This window comes from Mastigoproctus giganteus, chromosome 13 (genome assembly GCF_048544385.1).
Source record: "Mastigoproctus giganteus isolate SK-2022 chromosome 13, ASM4854438v1, whole genome shotgun sequence".
Classification (NCBI taxonomy): domain Eukaryota; kingdom Metazoa; phylum Arthropoda; class Arachnida; order Uropygi; family Thelyphonidae; genus Mastigoproctus; species Mastigoproctus giganteus.
The window spans coordinates 62,310,198-62,337,429 of NC_143587.1; the positions used below are offsets into that span (position 1 = coordinate 62,310,198).

Consider the following 27,232-nt stretch of genomic DNA (forward strand, 5'->3'; position numbering starts at 1 on the left):
TCTGTTAGTAATGACCCTTGTGAACAACTTGTAGATGTGGGGTAACAAGCTAATTAGTCTATAATTCCCAATTTATCTCCTTTCTTATGCAGCAAAACTATGATTGCATTATTCCACTGCTTAGGCATCACACCTTTTCTAATGCACTTTGTGAAGAGCCTTGCCAGTTTTTTGTGTTATATCTCTTCCTCCCAGTTTTAACAACTCTGCAGTAACTTCATCATCCCCCAGGGCTTTCTGATTCTTCATTTTCTTCAATGCATGTACTACCTCATCAGGAAGAATATCGGGTATGTTGTATGTGTTGCTAATTTGCGATCCATCTTCCCCACTGCTGGCATCATTTTCTCGCTCCTTGTATAATTCTCTATAGTAGTCTTCTGCTATTTGAATTATGACTTCTCTGCTATTTATAAGTATGCCATTGCTATTCTTCAGTTTCAGTATCATTTGTCTTTCTGTATTACTGCTCATGGCTGCTGATTTAAGTCCTATGTTTTCCCTTAATGCTTGTTCTACTTTTCTTTTGTTAAATCTTCTTATGTCCTCTCTCAGTCTCTTTCTAATGGCTTTGCATAACTAAGTATACTCAATTTTCTCCTTGTCAGTGTTTATCTTGCTCTTCATTTGTCACCTTTGATTCATCATAACAGGTGTTTCTTGACTAATTTTTTCTTCTTTGGATTTCTTTTTCCCTATAGGTTTCTTGGGCTTTATCACTTTCAGAATGTTGTAATATTCCTTGTTGATATCTTGGTCCTGAGCAGTCTGCAGAAGCTCAAACTTGTTCTTAAGTTCCAGTACATACTGCTTTTTCTCCTCTTCTGTTATCTGAAAGACCTTTGTATTATTTACTCGAGTCAGTTTTTTCCTTTCCTTTCCTTTCCTTTCCTACATCTATATCAAGTGTACATCTTACCATTCTGTGATCACTTCCAACATTTACCTTATTCAGAACGGTAACATCATTCACAATATATCTTCTGTTAGTGAGGATGAAGTCAATTGCATTAGTTGTTAATCCATTTGGACTCTTCCATGTCCACTTTCTGTTCACCCTTTTCTTGAAAAAAGTGTTCATTACTGACAATCCTTGAGATTCTGCAAATTCCACAAGTCTTTCACCTCTTTCATTTCATTCACCAATTCCAAAATTTCCTATAGTTCCCCTTTCTGCACTGTTTTGTCTTTTTCCGACCTTAGCATTGAAGTCCCCCATAATAATAGTGTAGTGGATTTTCTGCTCATCTAGAAGACTCTCAATTTCAGTGTACATTTCTTCATGTAGTATATTATCAGTATATTACTCATATATACCCTCCCCATACCTCTCAGATAGATTCTCAGTTGGGAACTGTTGATTTAGCAACTATACTCAAATTAAAAGATATGAAGGGCATAGAGGAAGACAGATTGAAGTCCAATTTTAATTTTATACTACTGACTCCAACACATGGTATAAAGGCATGACACTCAGTAAAATATAAATGATAATTACAGTAAGAAATCAAACTTCTGGGAATGTTAGCAATCTGCCCAATAATGATAGAAGTCTACACTCTGTAGAAAAAAAAAAGATCATAGCTCCTGCATTACAAATACAAGGATAATCACAGTCCATTATTTATAAACACTGGATGCACCATTTTAGCTCACAATTGCCAGAGGACTGGAGAGAAGAAACATGAACCAGTCAACCCTTCCCCACCTCTTCCATCATGCAGTATGACTATGACTTTTGTGGTTATGATGGTTATGATGAACATCATGGTGAGATCCAATCTTCCTTACATTTCGAGGTTACAGCTCTAAAACAACAGTAATGACAGTATGCTACTCCAACTGGATCTAGATAAGTTGGGAAAATGGGCTGAGAAGTGGCAACTGGAGTATAACATTGACAAATGCAAACTACTGCATATGGGTACCAATAACTGAAGAGAAACATACCACCCAGTTGGTATTACACTCAGGGAAGTGGAAAGTGAAAAAGACCTGGGGGTAATTGTGCAGTCAAATATGAAGTTTGCTGAGCAGTGCAGATGGGCTGCCAGGGCAGGTCATGGAGTCTTGTCAATGATATATAGGAATTTTGCTTCAGGGACAGGGAGGTTATAATCCCGTTATACAAGGCAATGGTCAGGCCACACCTAGAGTACTGCGTACAGGTCTGGAGGCCTCATTTTAGGAAGGATGTAGAGTTGCTAGAACAAGTACAAAGAAGGGCAACTAGATTGGTGAGGGGAACAAAGGGGTGCTCTTACCAAGAAAGGCTTACGTTCTGCAAATCACAGCGCCTAGAGAGTAGACACCTGTGAGGTGATCTGATTGAGGTGTATAAGGCCTTGAATGGGTTGAGCAAGCTTAATGCTGATGGGATTCTTCATCTTGCTCAGACTAAGAACACGAGGGGCAGAGTTTCAAATTGAGGAAAGATAGTTGTAGAATAGATGTGTGGAAATTTACCTTTAGCCAGTGGGCAGTTGATTGGTGGAACAGGCAGTGGAATCTTTTGTTGTGGAAGTTAATAGCCTAAATAAATTTAAGGCTGAGCTGGACAGGCATTTGGAACAAATAGAGGAATGAAATGGGAAGTTGTTTTTTTTTTTTTTTTGGCTGATGCTGCATAAGCTTGCTTTCTTGCATCCTATGTCTCTGCTAATGCTAATGCTAAAACAGTATTCACAGGCTGGCCGCTAGTTAGTGCACTGGACTGAACCTATTGGTAACTCTTTAGGAGGTTTCCGGATCAGCTAGTGTATAATACTGCTACCTCTACTCTGCCAGATAGTGACTGTAGGGAGTCTGAGTAGTGTGTATGCGGGGGGACATTGTCGAGGCTATGTTATGTCAAGGATCTGGGTATATTCTTACCATGTGTACGCCATATCCAAAAATTTCATTATTTGATACAGCATGTCCCCCCCCCACACTTTTTCTTACTATTGAACACACCATGAATTGTCAAACTAACAGAGTAAGCTTATCTGCGAAAAGATCTAAACCTCCCAAACACTTCCTATCACAAACATATATGGTCTCGATTCTAATCTCAATGATGTCCATTTCCACTTGCAGTCTGCCAAATCCCATGTACTTTTTCTGAAAGAATCTCAGTTATTGGTTGATTCAACTACTGCTCATCTCGGTTGCCCAAATTATTTGCTGTATGATTCCTTTTGCCTCAAAGGTGGTACTTGTGCATATGTCTGTTACGATATTCCCTGTCAGGGACATGGTAATTTGGAATCTCCTCTTTTCGATCTTCTCTGGCTTAAAATCTCTCTACCTTATTGTGTCAAATTATTCTGTTGTCTCTACCATCCTCTCAACTCCACTCATCACTTGGAGCTCTTTGACTTCCTCTCTTTGCAACTTGACTTTCTCCAGTCCAACTTTCCTAACAGTGATTTTAATGTTCACAACTCCAGCTGGCTTTCGTTTTCTAGTCACACCGACCCAGCTGGTCGAGATGCTGAGGATTTTGCAATTACTAATGACCTTGCACAGATTGTTCATTTACCTACAAGAATACCGGACAATCCTAATCATACAGCCAACCCGCTTGATCTTTTTCTCACAAAACAACCCTTCTAAGTACACAGTCGAAGTGAGAGGTCCTTTAGGCGCCTCAAATCACAACTTGGTGATTGTCTCTTCTCCAATGGAGCCTTTATCTCATGGCTATTCCCAACCTCGCATTGATTGGCATTACAAGAATGCAAAATGGGATGACCTGCGAGATTTCTTTTCTTCTTTTCCTTGGTCAGATTACTGTTTCAAAACTTCTGATGTCAACGTTTGCTCAGATCATGTCAGTGAAATTATTCTTGTAGGAATGAAATCCTTTATTCCACACTCCACTTTAAAATTTTGTGCTTTATCTAATGTTTGTTTTTCCATTTATTGGAAAAACAAACTCACAGAACCACTTTTCATCTTCCTCGTTTATTCATTCAACTGCCCTTTTTTCTGGAACAACTTTCCTTCATACGTATTTCCTGAAAATTACAGTCTACAAAAGTTCAAGTCTAATGTCAACAAATATCATCTTTTATGTTCTCAACCTCCAACCTAAGCACAGTACTAAGTACTATAGGTTCTAATACCTCTCGTGTTTGGAGTTTTCATAAAAAAAAAAAAAAAGAAAGAGGTCATTATCACATCAGTTACTCTTCCAATATGCTCAAGAACTGGATAGAGTATCTCTTGCTGCTAAACGTATTAAGCCATGAGAGGAGTTTTTTTTTTTATCGCTGTGCATCTTATTCTGGCTCCTACCACTCATGATAAGCTAAAAGGATTTGTATGCTGAGCTTCCATTAAAGTCAGCAGAATAGAAGAATGGATGTTCAGCATTTAAAACAATTCATGTCAAATCCTGAGGCAAAGATTTTAAAAATGTGCCTTTCAACCATAAAGCCAGATTTTGAAAATCTGCCGTTATGCGTCGTACTTCCAACAGGAAGTATGAGGCATAAAGAATCAGATAATAAAAGAATTCATTTAGACAAAGATTCAGCACAAACACTTTTTTTTTTCATCAAATTGTTTTAAGTTTATTATGTCATATATTTTCTGTCAGTTTATTAAATTTTTTATCATATTTTCTGTCAATAAGTGTTTTAAATAACTTACTGTACTTCAAATAATTATACTATTTCAAAATCTTTTCTATTTGTATATAATAACAATCGATATCTTGAACATTGAATAAAAAAATTACATTATTCACATACTGTATTCTTCCAATCAACACTGTACTATCCACAGTAGTAAAGTGATATACTATGATTAAAATAAGGAAAACCAGAACATTTTATGTGCATTAATTTTCAAGCAATAATCCCAAAAATTTTTTTTTTTTATTTTTTATTTTGAAAACTACTCTCTCATGACTGATCATTCTTTCCCTGTGCCCTTCACAGTCCTTCATTATATATTTTTTAAAACACCTCCATTATGCTGGGATTGTACTGACACCACCTTTCACCTCGTACTATATATCAAATATCTTTATTTTTTTACTGAAAAATAAATAAAATTCTGAGTTCCATGAAAAATTCAACTGAATTTTGTGGTTTAATTAATCAACTACCTTCTTATCGTTATCCAAAGAGAAAGAGTTGTTGCTGTTCCCTTTGACACGATCCAAGTAGAGAGAGAAAAAAAAAAAAGAAAAAAAAAAAAAAAACACTTATCGCACTCAATATAAAAAATACATTGTTCAAAACACATAAATTACACAAATTATGCCTAAATATTAATATTGTTGTACATTTTTTTTATTTTATTAAACTAGAATTTAAGTAAAAATGCTGTAATAAAAATTTATAATTAAACTGATGTTTTCTATAATAGTTTGAAATTTTGCTTCAAAACAACATATTTTTTTTTATCCGGATACAGTAAGTTGCACATAAAAAATTAATAATTCATTTAATTTAAGATTTAAATCATCACAAAATCATTTTATGATGGCCTTGCATTTCTCATAAGCAGCCATCTTTATCAAACTAAAAAATAAATATATATTTATAACTATATATTATATAATATATAGTTATAGTTATAAATATATAGTCTTAGAAATGACAGACATTCCAAAGTATATCATAATAACTGGCAATCACTGATAACAAGTTGTTATGAAATAAACTGTATTGTACAAAATGCTACTCATGAGAGAAATAAAATCATGATAAAAAGAAACATTTTTTTCTTTTTTTTTTTCAAATATGACTTTTGAACATACAATAAAATAGAACTCAATCACAGAAATTATCCTTATATTTTAGAGAAGATGAAACATTTACCTTATAAAATTTATAAAATCCATAGCAGGCAACCCCAATCAAAACAAAAGATGAACATAATCTTTGTAACTTCACAAATATAGAGGATGGTGGTGGAGGAGGATTTACATATACAACTTCTAAACAGAGAAACAAAATAGATCTGCATTTAAAATATAACCAAAGTTAAAAATATATAAATTGGATACAAATAATTTTAAAAAGAAGTTAAAAATAATTAAAGACTTGCACTAAATATTAATATTATAGAATTAAATTTCACTGTAAACCAACACAGGCTAAGATTTAGTCTTTATAAGTTCTTTTGGCCTTATTCCCCCCTGAGTACTTTTATGCCAATGTTAATACTCTTACAATAGTAATTAGATTACAGAATGATGTAATGTTCAATCTACAATTGATGGCATTAATCTGATCTAACATACCTTTTACATCTATTCCAATATTTCATAATAGATTAAATAAATAAATATATACTCCAGGAAAGATTAAGAAAAAAGGCAAGTATGATACTAACAAATTCTCACTGATTTTTAATATTTGAGAGACATTTTCTGATATGAATAATTTTAATTCATCTGACAAAAAAAGTTTTCAAATCCCTCTGCACATGAAACAACCTAAAACCTCTTTCATCAATACATTAATGATATCAAAAAATATGTTGGAATCCCATTATTATTTACTTATAGTCAATGGTATTAAAATTTGTGATGCTTCATTAGATGATCCATTGATTACTATGGACTATTTACAACAGCTTACAACCAACAACAGGTGAATGTGGTCATACAAAAAGACAGAGGTCATTTCCAACAACCCTGGTTTCCAGAAAGTGATGTCATTTAGCAAATATGGATCACACCAGTGTTTATATGATGCTACAAATACTGTTTGATTGCATCTGTTGATCTCAAAAAGGTGCCTTTCTCTTCTGATAATAAAACCCTCTAATGAAAGACAGAACTTCATTTAGATGCCATTGTGGCATTACATTAACCTTGTAGAAGTTCTAGGTGATTTGCAAGTTGGGAGAGTGGTAAGGATTTTGAACCAATGGGAGATCAAAATGAGAAGGCTCCAGATTGGGAAATATTTGACAAGGAAAATAAGAATACACATAAGCACAAGTACTATCTTTAAAGTGGAAAGAACCACAAAGAAAATAATCAGGACAAATTAGATAAGTGATAGTTGAAGCGACTAATAACTGAGATTTTGTCAAAAAAATGGAGCTCATTAAGATTAGTACCAAAACCACATATATTTGTGAAATCAACAATATCAGGAAGTTTATGAGAGGTTTAATTCTTTTTGAAAATATTTGTTCCATTAGTTTGCTTGCCTATTCACATTATGTACTGATGAAAATTCATGATATAACTGGAGGGGGTGTTATATATGATTTGATGAAATTTTTAGATATGACAAGATATAACCTGCTCTTCAACATAACATACTTCAGCTACACCTCCAACTATGCACTATCCCCTCATCACAACTGACAGAGCAGAAGCAGAAAGCTGTATATCAGCTGATCCGGATGCTTCCTAGAACATTACTAACAGGTTTCATCTGGTGGACTATCAAACAGACAGGTGTGAAAACCATTTTAAAGATGTACCTTTGCATGTAAGGAATATTAGATTCACCATGATGACCATCAAAACCTCAAAAGACATGGTATCTTCCCATCTCATCAATCATGCGATGGGAAGATACCAGAACTTTTCTCTGGAGGCATAGTTTTCCCTACTTCAAGGCTCCATTAACCCAGTAATGGTGGCACTCCAAAGTGTAACAAATGCAGTGGTGATTCACTTGACAGATGCACAACTTTCTTCCTAACTTCTAGAAATATTTTGTGGGTTTTATAAATTCTGCTCGGAGAATACCAATATTTCATCAACGAACTGCAATAATTAATATATTATAACTTTTCATTATTTAATAAAAATAAATAAAGAATGCTGTTTTTTACACTGATTTTCAAAAAAATAAAAAATATATTAATTCTGCTGAAAATTTAACAAAAAGTTTCACATAAAATACAGACATGAATCTAGTAGTCTAGTCTATTTTCCAGTTGAAAAGATCATTCATTAAGCATGCAAAATTTTAAATATGTTTTATGTGTATATATGTCTGATTATGTTACAAATACTTTTAAAAAAATTTTAAAAAATATGTACATATTAGTTGTTATTAATCACTTCCATTTTCAAATTTGGTATACTTCACAGCATGCAAAATTTGAAGCATGTATAAATATGTATTGTAATTTGAAGCATAAATAAAGACAAGAAAACAAAACACTGTGTTCACTCAAGACGGATGTCTTGAGTGAATACAGTGTTTTGTTTTCTTGTCTTTATTTATGCAAAAGCAATAACATATATTTCAAAAACAACTCACGTGAAACTGCAAATATTTACTTAACCAATGGAAATGGGAAACCAAGTAACCTTAGACTATAAACAAATGCATAATTTGAAACTTCATAGCAATGTCAGGTCACTGGGTGATGACAGCCTATCAATTCCCATGATACTCTTCATACATATTTAGTTGAAAAGTAGTACCACACCTGACAAGTGCACAGTACCAAGTGGTAAATGGACAGCCATTTACCACTTGGTACTGTCTAGTGTGAAAGAGGCTCATCCAGTCCTATGTACAGTGCAGCATCCACACCAAACAGAGGAAATGAGTTAATATCCTAGCCCAGCAGTTCTTAAACATTTTGGCTGTGGACTTCACAAACATATTGGTTGGTTGACTGATTGATTTTAGTTTTTTCTGGCACATGAGCAACTAAGGCTATGATGAACCAAGTCCAACATTTAAACACATTAAAAAACAGCAGTAACCTAAAAATAGGTTACCATGTCCCACAACATAACACCAGTCCAATGTTTAAACATATTAAAAACAGTAGCAACCTAAAAATAGGTTACGATGTCCAAATGTACAAAAGGTTAAAAACAAGTAAATCAACGGAAAAATATGTAAATAAAAGGATGCATATATAATAACTATTAAAGAACATCTGATTGAGTGTACATAAGGCTCAGTCAGATGATTAAAAAGCACTAAAAAATAAACAGCATGCATTAAAAAACCTGCATTTTCAATAACCATATGCTTCACAGTTCAAATGGTGTCATAGTGAAGCATATTAGTGCTATACACTTATCAAGATTATTTATTACTTATTTTAAGGTTACTAATTCAAACTTTGAATTGAAAAATAGTCAAAACTGTTTAAATTTTAAATGCTTTTGACAATTTACCTTCGTCTAATTGATTAATCTAACAATTGACCACTGTGTGGTGTGGTGTGGTGTGGTACAGCATTCAAATGACTAAGGGGTCAATTGATAAAACTGATGCCTCATATCTAAAAATTTCATCAAATCATATATAACCCCCCCCCCACTTTTTAGTTGGTTTGCCTCCACCCCCTCCAGCAATACTTATTCAGATTTAGCTTTATGCAACTTGTAATCTCAAGCTTACAAATGTCACTTAATTTAAATTTGTTTAAACTGTTTAAATTTGGAGTGTCCAAACTGTAGTCCACATGTGGTGATTTTCTCATATTGCACAGCCAAGTAACCAAATCATAATATGCATTCAGGCCGACCGGGCTGGCCGAGTGGGTAAAGTACCTGCCCGGCAACCCAAAGGTCGCGGGTTCGATTCCCGCCTCGGGCTTGGATCAAAGTACTGCAAAAAGAGGGAGGTGCAATATGGCCACAGAAGTCGATGCGCCAACAACTACCAAATCAAAAAAAAAAAAAAAAATATGCATTCACTTTTGAGCATATCTGTTCTTTAATATCTGATTTTCCTTATGATGTTTTATGCGTCTTGTCAATATTTTACAATTATGTGATATGAATGTTATTAATGTCATGTAATAATAGTGTTGGATTTTCATAGTTAATTATTATGTGTAGAAAGTTAAACTGTATATATATATAAATGTTGATCAACAAAAATTAAAGCTAATTTCTGAAAAAATGCATAATTAGTGGGAATAAACTGTTTTTTCAGCCAACAACTTACTCTCTGCAAAAACCCATGCAAACAGCCTTCGGCATTTTATGTAGTGGCTCTCAGTCAAAAAAAAAAGGATGGATACCACTGGTTTGAACTGTAAACAGTTAAAACCAGTGGCATACATCTTACTAGACCCTAGCCTGTGATAGGTAAGCTGCAACATAACTCATATTCTAATTCATCTTAATGTTGCAATAATTCTCTCTCTAAAAGGGAATTATCCTTATGATGTCTGTAATTCTTTATAAAAGAGAATTATGGACGTTATGGGGGAAGCCTACCTAACATAAAAAAATTGCTGTATATATCTGCAAACTTTTGACAATGCCATGTAAATGTTGATACTGGATGAAAAATGTTCGTATTAGTCAAAATAAGGTATAAAAAGAAACATCTACATTAGACAAATTTATGTTAGTCAAAGAAGGGGTTGCATTAGTATTTCCTCACCAGATTTTGATGGATATTTTTCAACTGCTATTTGCTTGGAATCTGCACCATGTGCATTGTCCACTGCTATATCTATTTCTTCACTTGTGAGGCCTGTATAAATAAATAAATAAAAAAAACTGCACAATATGAAAAATTCAGAAAAAGAAGATGTTTAAATTCTGATAAATTCTATAAATTTGATAAATCATTTGACAAATCAATAATTTGATAAATTCTATTTTACGTAACAAAAATTATATGGCCTAAAGAAATAAATTATAAACTGAAGGCCATCTTGTCCTATGTACAAGGGTTAAATACTGACATGTCAGTAAGGCTCTTAAACACAAGAAAGCAAGCTTTCAAGTGAACAGACCAAAAGTAAGTGCTCAAAACACACTATGAACGACATCTGCAAGTCTTAAGTAACTTCTGAATGAAGGCCATACTAGGATGTAATGTGAAGACTGTCGATGGAATCTGCAGGGAATAATGTTGTTTTTTCCATATCAGATAGTAGTACGTTGAGTTTCAGTGCTATTCCATAGCCAGAAAAATTCAAATGATAATCTACATCTGGATAATATTGCATTCCACAAGAAGCATGTTGATTTTATTCAGTCTTGCTGACTGAAAAGGTAAGGATAAGCCAAGGATCCACACCTTGTCCACTTTCATTGACAATTTCAGAGGCAAAAAATATTTGTGCATGTTTGGTTCACCACCATCTCACCAAACTCAGCAGTGGGAATATCCATGTTATTACTCCCCCAGATGAGGTCCTTACGATTTGGATCTCTTCCTAAAGATGAAGGGACACTGTGCCAGGCAGTTTCATCAAGTTTCTTCCTGCATGTTACTAGGTGATCCCTTGCTTTCCAGAAGTATGGAAATATATTGAAATGGCTTGGGACTATACTGGTCTATAATACTGTTTTGTATGGTTAAAAAAATATTGTATGATTTTCTACCATGTTACCATTATTTTTTATTTAGCCCTTATTTATTTTATTTTTATTTTTTATTTTAAAAATAAAAATAAAAATATTATTTTTATTTTTAATTGCATGGGTAATTATTGGAGCACAGCACTATAATCTTAATACTCAAGAGAGAACACAAATGTTCCTTTATGAGGAGCAGTGACTCATGATTACCAAACACAACTCTTGGAACAGGCTTAAAATACAAGTATGAGACATCATAATGGTGACTCATACTTGTTTTTCGAACAAATAGTAGAATAAACTTTCAGTAATATTATTTGTTTAGGGCTATGCTATACAAGCCCTAAAAGCATCGGTGCCAGCTAGTGTTGTAAATGCCTCCAAAACAGCAAACTACATGTGGCATTTCTAACATCAGATCATTTCAAACTAGAAGGGGTGTTTCTAATGTTGCAGTGGATCACCAGCGATTCACTTTTTCTAGTTTCGGTTTCGAGATGAACGTTGTTGTTCAAGTTGGATGTATTGTGCATTTATGTATACAGTTGATTGCGAGTAGAAAGAGAAAAAGACGATGGTGGATTCATCAAGCAAATTCAAATAGATTAAAAACAGGACAGTTTTATATTATATTTGAAACACATAGGAAGTTTCCCAAGAAGCTTTTTTTTTATTTTTATTTACAGAATGTCAATACAAAGTTTTGATGAACTTCTAATGTTAATTAGTGAAACAATCGCAAAATTTGATACTGTGATGTGGAAATCAATACAAATTACTGTTGTTTCACTGCAACAGATGTTGGTACTTATGGACACGATGGTGATTCGAACATTTTTAAAAATTCAAATTTTGGAAGAAGATTACTAATGAAACAACTTAATTTGCCGTTAAATAGAGCTCTTCCTGGTATAAATGCGCTGGCAATGCCATTTGTTTTTGTAAGGGACGAAGCATTTGGACTGACTGAAAATTTAATATTACCATACACATCAAAAAATTTGAACAGTGAGCGAAGAATTTTCAATTATAGATTAACCTGACCAAGATGACTTGTAGAATGCATGTTTGGAATACTGAGCAATAAGTTGTGCATTTTTCACTCCAGCATATTACTGAATCCCCATTCTGTTATTGATGTAATAAAAAATTGTGGCATATTGCATAATTTTGTGAGAAGAGGGTATGGAATAGAAATGATAACGCCTGAAGAGTGCCCTCTTCAGGCGGGTCCGTAGCCGAGTGGCCAGGAGCAGGAGTGCAGTAACACATGTTCTTTGAGTAGACCGGGGGTTCAAGCCCCTGATTGCTATACATGGTCGATCTGCTAACCCGCACTGGACCAGCGTGGCAGATTATGGTCCATTTCCCTCAACATGAATTGTTGAGGAGGCTTCCATCCTGCAGTGGGTTGATAATGGCTACAGTTTATTTTTTTTTTTTTACTTCAGGCGTGTCAATAAGGGATTCTTTTTCTACATATTTCAATGGCATCGGCACTCTTTCATGGCAAAATACTAGAATATAATTACAATAAAATTTATCCTACTTTTTAAAATAAATATTAGTTTTTAGTAAAAAATTAAAATTCTGAAAAATAAGAAACTATGTACAATAAATTTGAATTAAATGTATATGGTTATCAACAGATTTTTAAAATTTTTTAATACTTTCCCTCTCATATAATAAATTTCATTAAAAATCCTTTAAGGGTATGTCGCACATGGCAGACCTCCTTTCCACCTCAAATAAATTTCTCGGTGTCAAACATTGTCTTCTCCAAATAATAACAAATAAATGAATGAAGGTTGAAGGCCATCCACCCCATGCATGGGGAGAATTTCTCCTCCAGCAATATAAATGCAGTAATAGTTCAGACACAGCATGGGTTTGTTAAGAGGAAGTCTTGTCTGACCAATTTGATTGGATACTACGATGCGGTCACAAAGGAACTGGATGCAAAAAATAATATCATATTTTTATCACATCATATACTTGGATTTCAGGAAAGCTTTTGATACTGTTGCACATGGAAGACTGCTATACAAATTGGAGGATATGACATTAAGGGCAAGTTGCTGCAATGGATAAAGGGATGATTGAGTGAGAGATGGCAGAAAGTGGTAATAAATGGACACTGCTCTACATGGACTAATATTATTAATGGAGTCCCCCAGAGTTTGGTACAGAGCCCATTGTTGTTTTGTGTATTTATCAATGATATTGATGAAGGTATATCAGGCTTAATGTCAAGTTTGCAGATGATACAAAGGTTAGCAGTGTTTTTAATGACACTAAAGACAGTATGCTACTGCAACAAGATCTAGAAAAGTTACGCAGATGGGGTGAGAAGTGGAAACTGAAGTTTAACATTGACAAATGCAAAGTACTGCATATGGGTAACAGTAACCCAAGGGAAACATACCAACTGTGTGGTACTACACTCAGGGAGGCTGAAAATGAAAAAGATCTGTGGGTAATTGTGCAGTCAGATATGAAGTTCTCTGAGCAGTGCAGATGGGCTACCAGAGCAGTTCATGGGTTTTTGTCAACGATATATAGGAATTTTGCTAGCAGAGACAAGGAGGTGTTTATCCCTTTGTATAAGGCAATGGTCAGGCCACACCTTGAGTTCTGTGTAGAGGCATGGAGCCCTCATTTTAGGAAGGATGTAGAGTTGCTAGAAAATGTACAGAGAAGGGCAAAAAGATTAGTGATAGGAACAAAGGGGTGAGCTTACGAAGAAAGGCTTAAGTTCTGCAAGTTGCAGCATCTGGAGACTAGATACCTGCGAGGTGATCTGATTGAGGTGTATAAGGCCTTGAATGGTTTGAGCAGGCTCAATGCTGATGGGATACGTCCACTTGCTCAGACTAAGAACCAGAGGGGGCATAGATTCAAATTGAGGAAACACAATTGTAGAATAGATGTAAGGAAGTTTGCCTTTAGCCAGCGAGTAGTTGATTGCTGGAACAGACTTCCATCTGTTGTTGTGGAAGTCGATAGCTTAAATAAATTTAAGGCTAAACTAGACAAACATTTGGAATGACTGGATGGGTGAAATGGAAGGTTTTTTTTTTTTTTGGCTGATGCTGTATAAGCTTGCTTTCTTGCATCATATGCCTCAGCTAATGCTAAGTCGCTGGTGCTTTCAATGCCTCCGACAGAGTCAGCAGATGTTGAACGCCAGCTAACGTAGTCCAATACAGTGTTGGAAGTGCCCATCTAGTTTGCATGCCTTTTCCCTCTGCTTCCTGCAAAACTGGGCATTTGAAGGAGTTTCCAATGCTGCACTTTAAGTGCTCATCTAGTATAGCCCTTAAAGTAGTACTTCCGTTGTTAACCTTCTGTTGTAAAGGGAAGCTTGCTCTATTGAAAGCATTAAGACTATAGCACATGGCAATTCAAATCCTGCTGGCTAAAAAATATGTAGCAGGATAAGGCAATTTACTAATTTAGATTATATTTAAAAACAGATATTATCTATATTAGTATATTTAAATGATATTTGCTACACTATATTTATTATATAAAATTAATAAATGTTAACAAAGAAATTTAAATAAGGTAAAATTTCTTTGACCTTCTACATTCACACTGGAAAAAAGTTTAACACTGATGCGACTTTGAAAATATTTGAGAAAAAAATAGATCATAAGGAATGACAAACCTATTACCAAAATGGTCATTTTTACCATTTATCAACTTGGTCTTCCACACTGTTTCTTCTGTAATTGGGGTAACCATTAACTCCCACTTCTTTCCTATACACCTTTGGGAAAGTTCTTTTCACACTGGCTACCTTTCATACACATAATGAAAGAGTTCAAACACTACAAGGGCCATAAATCACGAGGCTTTTCACCAACTCACAGAGGACACAGTCCTCTGCTATAGAGTATTTCTGCATATATCATTTTGTCAACAACCTCTATCCCTCTGAATCTGTTTGTACCCTTAAGTGTTAAGAATAAGTGGACATGCAAAAGGATTCATTTCTGAAAACTTAATGGTACGGATAAGTGTTTTTAGAAAGCCAAATACAGTCAGTCCTCGTATAGCATGATAGTTGTGTTCCTAGAAACTCACGTGCAATGCAAAATCGTGCAATATAAACAACAGGCCCTATGGGAAAAATAGAGTTAGGTGCCGACCACCCAAGATTGAACACACATTTGTAACCAAAACATTAACAAACACAATAAATAATCGTAATAAAATATTGCTACTGCTTTTGCTTCTATTGTAAGCAAACTTGTTCTTTGTTTGATTTTCTATCCAAACAGATGACAGCCGTTCCATCTCTTCCAATTCTTTGTGTCTTAATCTAATGGATTTTAATTACACTTTGAGTTGTTCCTGCTATGAAAGTTTTTATTTTCTCTGCATTCTTTGTAATTCTCGGCGTTGCCTCATTTAGGGCTGTAGCATGTGCAATATCACATGGTCTTTCATTTTGCTCAAAGCGTTTCACAATTTCATATTTTTTCTCTATCGACAGAGGTGGACTGGCCATAAGCCTTGCCGGGGAACCCCGGTGGGCCAGAGGCCAGTGTGATTTTGGCCATAAACCATACATAGTATGAGGCCACTATGAATTTTACCGGGTAAGAATTTTTGACCCAGTCCGTCTCTGTTTATCGATATTGCTTTTCTTTTTCTCTCTGAATCTGCAGTGTCTTCACCAGGGTGCTTCCTTTTCACACCTTTTATGTATTTTACTCATTTTTAGGGAATAAAGCACAATTACAAAACGAGGAGGCACGCTTGATACACATAAACAAAGCTGCGCACGTGTAGCAACTGAATAAACAACACTGTAAAGGCACTGTAAATACACTATTAACACCTCACATTTTACTAAAGCACATTTCTAGGGGTTACTACCATAAAACAATAAAAACAATTTCCAGTTGCATTTCTGCTAATGGAATCTGTTATAAACTGGTAGTAAACTCGATCTAATTGCATTTGTGATTATACGGATAGCTGGAATTGTGTGGGTTTTTACGTTATTACGGTGAAATGTGTTTCCCCTTCACTGATATAAAACACATAAATACATTTTCAGAATCTTCTCTTCATTCCTATCGGTGTTGCGTTCGGTTGGGGTGATTCTGCATTCAACTGCCATTTCTTGTAAACACAAAGGCGAATCGTGCATAAGCGAATTCGGTTCGTGTTATATAAGATATCGTTCCCCTATTTATAAATCGTGTATGATCGAATTCGGTTCGTGTTATATAAGATATCGTTCCCCTATTTATAAATCGTGTATGATCGAATTCGTGTAGTGTAAACATGTGTTATACGAGGACTGACTGTATATACTTCTTTTTAACTAATTATAGTAACTCACTAAATTTCATGTGAAGAACTCGTGCAACGACATTGGAATGATGATTTGTTATTCAAAAGTGCATACTTTTTGTGATTTTGATTTCTTTTCACATTTACTGTATATAAATGTAATAAGTGGATCAGGTTTTCTAATTTTTTGCACAAATGCCACTGCATTCTGATAATTCATCACCACATCAGAGTATTTAGATTTTCATTATTTGCTTTTACATTTAATCTTCCAATCAGGCCCATCAAAAAAAAAATAAATAAATAAAAGAAAAAAAAAATTCACAGCAGCGGACATGGTATAAAACTTCATCAATCAGATTTTTTGGAATAAACAGCAAGAAATAAGTTAAAATCTAAAATTTTAAAATCTCCATTTTGACACTATACTGTATAATAATAATAAAAAAAAAACATAGTAGCAAAGATAAAGTGAATATCTAACAAAACCTGTTAGTGGGGATGGAACCAGCCACTAACTGCACACTTCACTAAACTGAGAGAAAATAATGTCATTGGTAGCATACAGAAACCACTTTAAACCTCTATTGTAAGTTTTGGAAAATTATAATTTTAATTTTCTACATTTCTGAGCCAGATATTAGCACTTTAAGGGGTCAAAAACAAATGGTAACTGAAGAAATCAATGCAAAAATCAATATCTCACTTGAGTACAAATCAAATCTTCACAGGACATCATTCAAATTATGGAACCAGAGGAAAAAAAACCAGAGTCAGTGTGGAAGTATGCATAAGCCTCTTTTGAAACTTCAGTTTTAAAGCTCTGGTTTGAGATTTTGAAAATTTGATAATTTTCAGCAAATTTACACAGTTAGTTAAATGTTTCATTTAAAAATTTTCTGCAATATAAATTAACTGTTTCAAGGAGTCAAAACCATTATTAAAAGGAAAATAGTACTTTCTCACATAATAAGAAATTACTAATTACTTCACTAATCAATCAAAATATACTAACCTTTTTTTAGTAAAAAGGCTCTTTTCTGTGAAAGAGGACTATCTTTTACTTTTGGATTTTGAAGAAAGCGCACTGCTGTTGCTATCTATAAAATAAATTAAAAAACAAAAGAAGGGTTAGTTATTATGCATAAAACCAGTTCACTGCTAATTTTACATCTGAATATATATATATATATTTTTTTTTTTAGCAGGAATTAATTTTTTAATATGTATTCAAGGTGTGGCTATTAAATAATGAGACTGTTGCAAACTGTCTTGGACTTGCACACACATTTTCATACATTTCTTCCAAGTATAGAAACATTTCTGGATGTTATCTTCTGCAAGCCCTTTTAATACTTCAGACTTTTTTTTTTCTTCTCTCAATGTCTTCAATGGACTGAAAATGGGTTCCCTTAAGTACCCTTTTTAGTTTAGGGAAGAGAAAAAAGTCACAAGAGGCTGGATTTGGCAAGTAGGATACATGTTAACATACAGGGATTTATTTTTTGGCAAGAAACTGGCAAACTGAGGGCATACTGTAGAGTATCCATCCATGATGGAGCACCCAATCATCCTTCCACAATTCAGGTCCCTTCAAATTTTTTTCACACCTTGTCAGAACTTCAATGTAGTATATTTGATTGACAGTCTCATTTGGTGGGATGTATTCAGCCATAATAATTCCTGTAATATTGAAGGAAACAAGAAGCACAGTTTGCATTTTCAATTTTGACATTCTTGCTTTTTTGGTCTGAGAAATTGTTTTGTCTTCCATTGCATCGACTGTCTTTTAGTTTCTGGGTCGAATGGGAATAGCCAACTTTCACTGCAAGTAATTACAGTACTCAGAAAGTCTGGATCTTTTTAAATTTTTTTCAAAACATCCTCACAAAATTGGAGTCCTCTCATTCTTCAATCTTCATTCAAAATTTTTGACACCACCTTGGCACACACTTTTCTTGTGCCTAAATTTTCAGCCAAGTATGATATTAACAAAAATGTTAAGTTAAAATTTGTCTAACTGTTTCTTTGTCCAATATTGAGTTCTGATGCAACCATTCTAATGCTTAAACAACGATCATTTATAACCAATGTCTTTACCTGGTCCACATTTTTGTCCGTTTTCATAGATACCAGACAGCCTAGTTGTTCACTGTCTTCCACATTCTCTCTTCCTGCTACTAAAAATCTTTTATGCTATTGAAACATGTGAGCTCTTGGCATAGTATCTTCTCCATAAACTTGACACAACTCATAACTTTCAGTTGGTGTTTTCTTTAGTTCTTTTGTCTGTCATTTTTCTGGCAAACTGCAAAACCACAAGGTAATGAAAACCTGTCTCACTGCAAAATGAATGAACGTGTTGGAATCAACTAGAGAAAGGTTCAGGGTCAACTGTTGTGCCCTTGTTTCACAGGTGGCACTTGGTGTTTACTGAATGCACGTAGTCTTGTTCTTTAATAGCCACACTTGTATATACATACATATATATGTACACACACACACACACACACACACACACACACACACACACACACACACACACACACACACACACACACACACACACACACACACACACACACACACACATCAATTTTATAAAACAGTAGTAGTAACACAGAAATAAAAATTCTCTGTTACTACTTAGCAAGTATATTTAACTTCAAGCACAGAAGGAGAGACACAGGATACGCAATTACACCATGAAACACAAAGGCAGATTTAGAAGAATGTAATATGAATAAAACAAATGATAAATAAGGCATCTTATACAATATTCAATGTAGAAGATACCAAGGCTTACAAGAAGGAACATGAAAAAGAAGAAGGGCAAAGAAAAAAGATATTATAATAATCTGTAAATGAAGAAATAAAAAATAATATGCAATAATAAAATGCAAAAATTACATTAAAAGTAAAATTAAAAAGTAAAAAGTAATAGTTACTTTGAAAATAAATTAGAAGTTGGTTAATAATATGGCTGAGAGGGAGGATTTATAATAAATTTTTGTAAAGAGAAGACCAGAGTCAGATTAGAGAGATGTGTACGTAAGTGTATTAGGAACCTTAATATCAAAATAATTATTTGGGTAAATTATCATGACTACCTTCTTTGGGGGATTGTAGTTAAGCTTATCTATCCAGGACATAACTCCAGATGGCTAAGGTAAAGAAAGACAACACAAGAACCACGGCAAACTTCGAGGAAATTACCAGACAAAGTGCTTTGCCGCTACCGCAGTTTCTCCTTGCATTCTCAATGAACAGACAATGCATGTTATCAGCAGCAGCAGTAGTAGAAGAAGTCAAGAACGATATACTGATTAACACATAGGTGTGACAGACAATGCAGTGATTAGTTTTTTCTCATTATTAAAAGATTATTGGAGTTCATGAGTGTTTTCGCTATTAAAAAACCATATTACTGACTTCTTTGTACATTTTTAAGGTTAGGTTTCCTAACCTAACCTTAAAGGATAGGTTAGGAAAAAAGGAAAAGTTTCTTTATTTTTCATTATATTTCATAATCTGACCTTAAATGTTAGGTTAGGAAGTTATAGGAAAAGGTTTCCTTATCTAACTTTAAAGGTTAAGTTATGAAATAATAGGAAAACGTTTCCTATATTTTTCCTTATATTTCATAACCTAATCCACAGTTTGCCACAGTTTTTGTGTTGGCTTTCTTCGCCTTTGCCCTCCAGACATTTGTTGAAAGGGAGAAAATGCACAGGTTGATCATTTAATCTGTGGAATAACTTAAATTAATTTTAATCATTGCTGTTGATATGCTTCATCAACAGTGATGAAACATATAAATGTTGCATTAACAATGGCCTTTATACCAGTACCAGTTACAGAGTTACTGTTCAACACTTGAAGCGAAATAAAAGAAAGAAAGCAGGACAGAATAATTGTAAAAAAAATAAAATAATAAAATAAAATACTTAGTATTTGCCATATGGTGCAAGGAAGCCTTAGGCTTCTGCTGCCAAAAAAAAAAAAAAAAATAATAATAATTAATTAATTAATTAATTAAAAAAATAATAATAAATAAAAATCTTTTTACATAATCCACTCTTCGTATGAATGCTGATCTAGATGACTTGAATTTTCCCAAGCTGTCAGCTTCATTATCCATGGAAGTAACTTATTACAGTGATTTACTTGCTCAAGATTCTTTTAGCCAAAACTACTTCAAAGAATACTCCCTAAAATTCAGTCTATATCTTTTCCCCTGTAACGTCCAGTCTATATCTTTCAGTCTATATCTTTTCCCCTTTTCACGTCCCTTTATTCTAGTATCATTTATAACTGTGAAAATTTCGTCTTCATTCAATTTATTTCCTCTCCCCCAGAGCTTTACAGACCTTAATCAGGTTCCTTCTAAGGTGCCTAGTTACTTGATTCTGTAGTCCAAATGTTGGTCACTTTTGTCAATCTTCACCAAAGGGTTGCCCATCTTAGAACCCTTTCAAGAAGCTTGATGTCTCCAAACTTTGGCGCAGAATTCCAAGTGGGGTCTCATCATTGCCTTATACAGTGGGATTATGATCCTTATTGCTACATGCATATGATCCTCTATGACAGTATAGTGGTTTTGTTAATTGTCACTTATTTGGTGAGGTCTCGGTTTGATTTGTGTCTATGAATGGAAGAATTTCTAGAGTCCTCTTCAATTAAGGCTGTAGTTAGCCAATCTCAAGTAGAAGGAATAGAATTTCCAGTGAGTTATTCTGGGTTTTTCAGCCAACACAACATGCAAATTGGCCCACAAATACACACTTCTATAAGCATAATATAGAATGGCACAATGTGGTCTAAGTTTCTCAAGCACTTAAATTCTAACAATATGAACATGAACGTTCAGTGAATCATCACAGGTCTCTCTCTTTCTTCTTCCTCCACTACTTTAACTCATCTCCTCAAATTGCATAAGTTATTTTGATATTATCATTACCAAATATAAACCTTACACTAAGTGGTATTAAAACATAGATGCCATTTTTTGGACTAGCCTTGGTTCTTAATTTATCACAGAACAGCAAATGAATAGGTTTCTTGAGTGCTATACATAAGACCTTAAAGGTGATAGGTAAACTGAATAAGGCAGTAGGATACAAGTAGGGGATATAAATATAAGCCAGAAATGTAACTGACAGCCCAGGGGCTATCAGTTACATTTCTGGTGTTTGTTTGATGTTTGTTGTCCCCACCACATCCCCCAGATGTTGTTTTGTACAGGTAAAGTGTTAAACCAAAATGAAAATAATAACTCATTATACTTAAAGGAAGTACACTAATACAGGACTTAAATAAAATTCAAAACTTATATGAACCATCGTAAATGTTATGAGATTGTGTATTTTTCTCAAGGGAAAAATACATGAAAATAATTAAGATATTTCTCTCACATAAGCCACTAGTGTGCTGTGTGCACTCTAGAGCAGTCTGCAAGCTCTCAAGTGCTGGTTGTGTGACTAGAATGCAACCTGTGAACACTTATGGGCTTGACACTCCTGATAAAAACTAAAAGGAAGGGCCAATAGACCAGAAGTTCAATGAAGAATTGCATGGGTAATTATTGGAGCACAGCATTTTTGGCAAATGCAACAAAGCCTAACTTTCTCACTTCTTTTAACTATTCTACTGCTACATATCTCCATGTTTATTTCCAGTAAACATTGATTCATATTACATCTGTAAATGACATTATTCTCAGTTTTCTGTTGTAGGAGAAATCAAATTACAGCTGAAGTCATAAAGGAGAGAACAGAGCTTACTGTGAGTTTTTTACACTACACCCAATAAGCAACGTACTGAGCATTTTCACAAAATTATATTTTAAAAGAATCCAGCTTGTGTTGTGATTTTTTCATGGTATGGAAAGTTTAAAATACCACAATATTTATTTAAGGGCAAGAATTTTGGATGGCCAAAAATTAGTATAGAAACAGTAGAAAGCATTTCCAGTTGTTCATGTAGAAGGGTTTTAGGAGCATCAGCGACTATGGCCATACTGCTATGTATACACTGTCTGTGAATTGGTGTGTTCTGCGGTCGGTTTTCTGGATGAAAAACCAGAGTTTCCAGGAGGAAAACATCATGCTACCCTTGCCTAAGACTTACTAACTCAGCCACATTGTGAAAAGGCCCACAAAAATTCTTCCAGTCATTGACGGGACTCAAACTTAGGTCTTTTCCACCTGGTGTGGGGAGGACAGCAATTCTACCAACTGTGCTACCCATGAGGGCAGAATTTCCAAAGATATTCATAGCTTACAATAATCATTGAATAAATATGCAGAAGACCTTAATGAAACAGCTTTTGACAAACCACAAATTTAAAATTCTCCAAGAAATCATGAGAGCAATATCAGCATTGTATTGATTTTATGTGTTAGATGGTTCACAATCATGATTTGCTCTCATATGTGTTTAGTGATGATGCAATTTTTAATTATCAGCAAAAGGGAATCAGCACAAACATAAGAGTATGAGTAATGGAAAGTCCCTATATTAGTATCAAACATATTAGGGAAAGCTATAAAGGCAACATATTTTATGCAGTTTTAATGCAGGTGTACATTTCACACGCATGTCCAGGTAAGTGACCTGGACATGCGTGTGAAATGGTTGATGCTTCAGCTGTTAACAGGATGGCGCTTCTTTGCATTTCCAAATGGATATCACAAGCAAGTCAAAAAAGTAGCTTCTTAACTTCTGGTCTGCTTTTGAAAGACCTTTCCTATAGTCTCATAATTGTCAGATTTAGATTTTTTTTTTTTTTTTTTTTTTTTTTTTATGGTTTAGGTGAAATGTCAGGTGTATGTTTCTCTTCCATCGAGCTCCCAAGAATCTGAAAAATGTGCAACTGCTATCGTTGATGAATTAAGCAATCTCTAAAGTGTTTATCTGCTTGGGATATCACTCATCTAAGTGATATTCTTAGTAAAGATCTCTTTTATGATAATCCTGTATATAACATATAGTAGTAGTAGTAGTAGTAGTAGTAGTGGCACATGATGCAAGAAAGCAAGTGTAGGAGCTTTTGCAGCATCAGCCAAAAAAAAAAAAAAAAAAATCACACCATTCCCTCCAAATGCCTGTCCAGTTCCTCCTTAAATTTATTTAACCTATCAACTTCCACAACGACAGATGGAAGTTTGTTCCAGCAATTAACCACCCGCTGGCTAAAGGCAAATTTCCGCACATCTATTCTACATCTATCCTTTCTTAATTTGAACTTATGTCCCCGTAGGTTCGTATTCTGAACAAGTGGGAGGATCCCATCAGAATTCAGCGTGCTCAACCCATTCAAGGCCTTATAGACCTCAATCAAATCACCGCGCAGGTGCCTAGTCTCCAGCCACTGCAATTTGCAGAACTTAAGCCTCTCTTGGTAAGAGAATCCCTTCATTCCCCTCACCAATCGTGTTGCTCTTCTCTGTACACGCTCAAGCAAATCTACATCCTTCCTAAAATGAGGCCTCCAGACCTGTACGCAGTACTCAAGGCGTGGCCTGACCATTGCCTTATACAGAGGGACAATCACCTCCTTTTCCCTGCTAGCAAAATTCCTATATATCATTGACAAAACCCCATGACCTGCCCTAGCAGCCTGTCTGCATTGCTCAGAAAACTTCATATCTGACTGCACAATTACTCCCAGGTCTTTTTCATTTTCTACCACCTTAAGTGTAGTACCACACAGTTGGTACGTTTCTCTGGGGTTACTTCTACCCATATGCAGTACTTTGCATTTGTCAAGGTTGAACTTCAGTTGCCACTTCTTAGCCCATCTGCCCAAATTATCTAGATCCTGTTGCAGTAGCACACTGCCATTACTGTCATTAACAACCCTGCCAACCTTTGTGTCATCTGCAAACTTCGACATTAAGCCTGATATACCTTCATCAATATCATTGATAAATACACAAAACAACAGTGGACCCAACACCGAACCCTGTGGGACTCCACCAATAACATTAGTCCACGAAGAGCAGCACCCATTGATTACCACCCTCTGTCTTCTCCCACTTAACCATCCTTTTATCCATTGTAGCAACTTACCCTTAATACCATTCTGCTCCAATTTGTACAGTAGTCTTCCATGCGCAACAGTGTCAAAAGCTTTCCTGAAATCCAAGTATATGATATCAAAATTATTTTTTGCATCCAGTTCCTTTGTGACCACATCATAATAACCAATCAAATTTGTCAGACAAGACTTTCCCTTAACAAACCCATGCTGTGTTTGAATTATTGCTGCAGTCTTGTCTAGATGATCCTGCAATGCATCTTTAACCAGTGACTCCATTATTTTACCCGGAACAGAAGTTAAACTAACTGGTCTGTAATTACTCGTGTCACCGTTATTTCGTTCCATTTTTGTAGCCATTGTTTTTGGATATAGTGGTAGGGAATTCAAATTTTTTAATTGAGGTAGCTAGGTAGCTCTAACGCATAATTATATAGTAATACGCTTCACTGTTTCTATTTAATAGTTTCTATTCAAATACTACTGACATTTAATTTATTGATTTTATTAATTTAAACTACCATGCCCCAAACTAGAGCAGCAAAGCAACGGGCACAAAGTGGCAGGATTGCTGTGACTTGGGGGAGAACTGAGGGGGAAATGTTTGCCGAACTCTCTGGAACGGAACATGATATTGCCATGGGGGATGTCTTTGTGTGTGCGCGATGCAAGGAGTGTAAGGAAATCAGGCGACAACTCAGCGTTGTTATGGGCCTATATGAGAGTTTGAGAGACAGGGTGGATGCCCTCGAAAGATCTAAATTGAGGGGCCCATCAAGCTCTCAGCTGCCCACATCAACGCCAGAGCTTGCACTTGGTCATCACGCAACACAGCGGCAACCCCTAAGGCAGAATGCGCTGGTCCCACAGGAACTAGTTGTTGTTGGTGACTCTATTGTCAGGGAAACGGGGAACATCCTTTGTAAAAAGGATAGGTGGAACAGGACCAGGGTATGTCTGCCAGGGGCAAAGGTTGATGACGTTGTAGAGCGGATATCATCTTTCAAGGGCACAAAAGGTGATATAGTTGTACACGTTGGCACTAATGATATTAAGAGTAGGAGACCGGCAGAATTACTCAACAAGTACAGGTCACTGTTGAAAAAAAGCCGTGAAATAGGGTTGAATTTGAAAGTGTCTGCAATTCTGCCCAGACACGATAGGAGGGAGTACATGATGAGAGCCTTGTCGATCAATTCGGCCCTGGAAAGATTGTGCAAGGCTCAAGGGGTAGAATTTTTTTCAGCCTGGACTGTACTTGTTAACAGGAGAGACTGCTTCTACAGGGATGGGATACACTTAAATAGAAAGGGTGCAAGAATATTTGCTGATGCTATCGAGGCAGTGTTAGGTGGGTCGGAAAACTGCTAGTTTGGGGGGATACAAAGACTAATAGTTTAACAGTAACCACAGGCAGAGGTGAAGGTGATTCTTGCACAACTTCTATTAGAATAAGAAGCGACCTGGAGCGAGGGGTGTTGGGGATTTCAGGGACGGATGGCAATCATCATGGAATAGTTGGGTATATGGGATGTGTTAGGGTAACAAGGAATAGGCATAGGAGCATGTATGCTTGCATGTATACCAATGCTAGAAGTATAGTAAATAAATTTGATGAATTTGAAGTGTTGGTCAAGACATCAAAGGCGGATATTGTTGGGATAGCAGAGACGTGGTGTCACAAAGATATAAGGAATGCAGAACTGGAATTTGGGGAGTACAATGTGTACGGAAAGGATAGACAGGACAGAAAGGGAGGGGGTGTTATGCTGTTAATTAAGAAAAACATAAAATCAAAGGTAGTGCACCCAGTTAATATAGATGAACAGTGCTCTGTTGAGTCAGTTTGGTGCGAGATAAGCACTGCGAAAGGAAAAATAAGGGTAGGAGTGTGTTATAGGCCTAATGACTTGAATGAGTACAATGAACAATTGTACAGAGAAATAGAGTGGGCCAGTAAATCTGAATGTCTTATAATGGGGGATTTTAACTTCCCAGATATTGACTGGAACTTGTGGGTTGGTCACTCACACACCAGTCAGACTTTTGTGGATTTATTGGATGATTGTTTTCTGCAGCAGCATGTTCGAGAGGCAACCAGAGAAAGTAACACTCTTGATCTGGTTATCAGCAGTGATCATTCGTGTATTAAGAATTTGCAGATAAAGGAACCACTAGGTGGCAGTGATCACAGTGTGCTGAAGTGGGATTTACTCAAAGAGGTAACTACCGTCAGGGGTAAAGGAAAGGGTTTTTGCTTCCGTAAAGGGGAGTACAGTGGTCTCAGACAGTTTTTAAATTCTGTACAGTGGGATCAACTGACGATGTTACCAACAGTAAATTCTAAGTGGGAAGCATTCAAGGAATTAATCGTGGAAGCTACTAGACTTTATATACCGATTAAGAAATATCGTTCAAGGTTTAGGCCTAAATGGTTATCAAATGAACTAATGAGACTCGTGACAGAGAAGAAAAATGCATGGGATGCATATAAATTATCAGGTGACGCAGAAGCCTGTGGCAGATATAAGCTAGTCTGTAATCAGGTCACAAAGGAGGTTCGGCAGGCGAAGGCGGATTACGAGAAATCTTTGGCAAAGGATGCTAAGAAAAACAGCAAG

The 27,232-nt window shown here is 35.4% G+C and overlaps 1 protein-coding gene across 2 annotated transcripts in view; it reads right to left on the bottom strand.

Moving 5' to 3' along the window:
• The window catches only part of LOC150076116 (peroxisomal membrane protein PEX14-like), a 71,941-nt gene that overhangs the window by 31,681 nt on the left and 13,028 nt on the right, over window positions 1–27,232 (bottom strand). For both annotated transcript variants that reach the window (XR_016547818.1, XM_090387616.1), the window contains exons 3-5: window positions 17,586–17,670; window positions 10,332–10,424; window positions 5,817–5,935 (exon numbers count right to left, since the gene is read on the bottom strand). Coding sequence is in view for 1 of the 2 variants with exons in the window: in XM_090387616.1 (XP_090243742.1) it covers window positions 5,817–5,935; window positions 10,332–10,424; window positions 17,586–17,670 (297 nt within the window). In the remaining variant the exon portion in view is untranslated. The remainder of the gene's footprint in view (window positions 1–5,816; window positions 5,936–10,331; window positions 10,425–17,585; window positions 17,671–27,232) is intronic.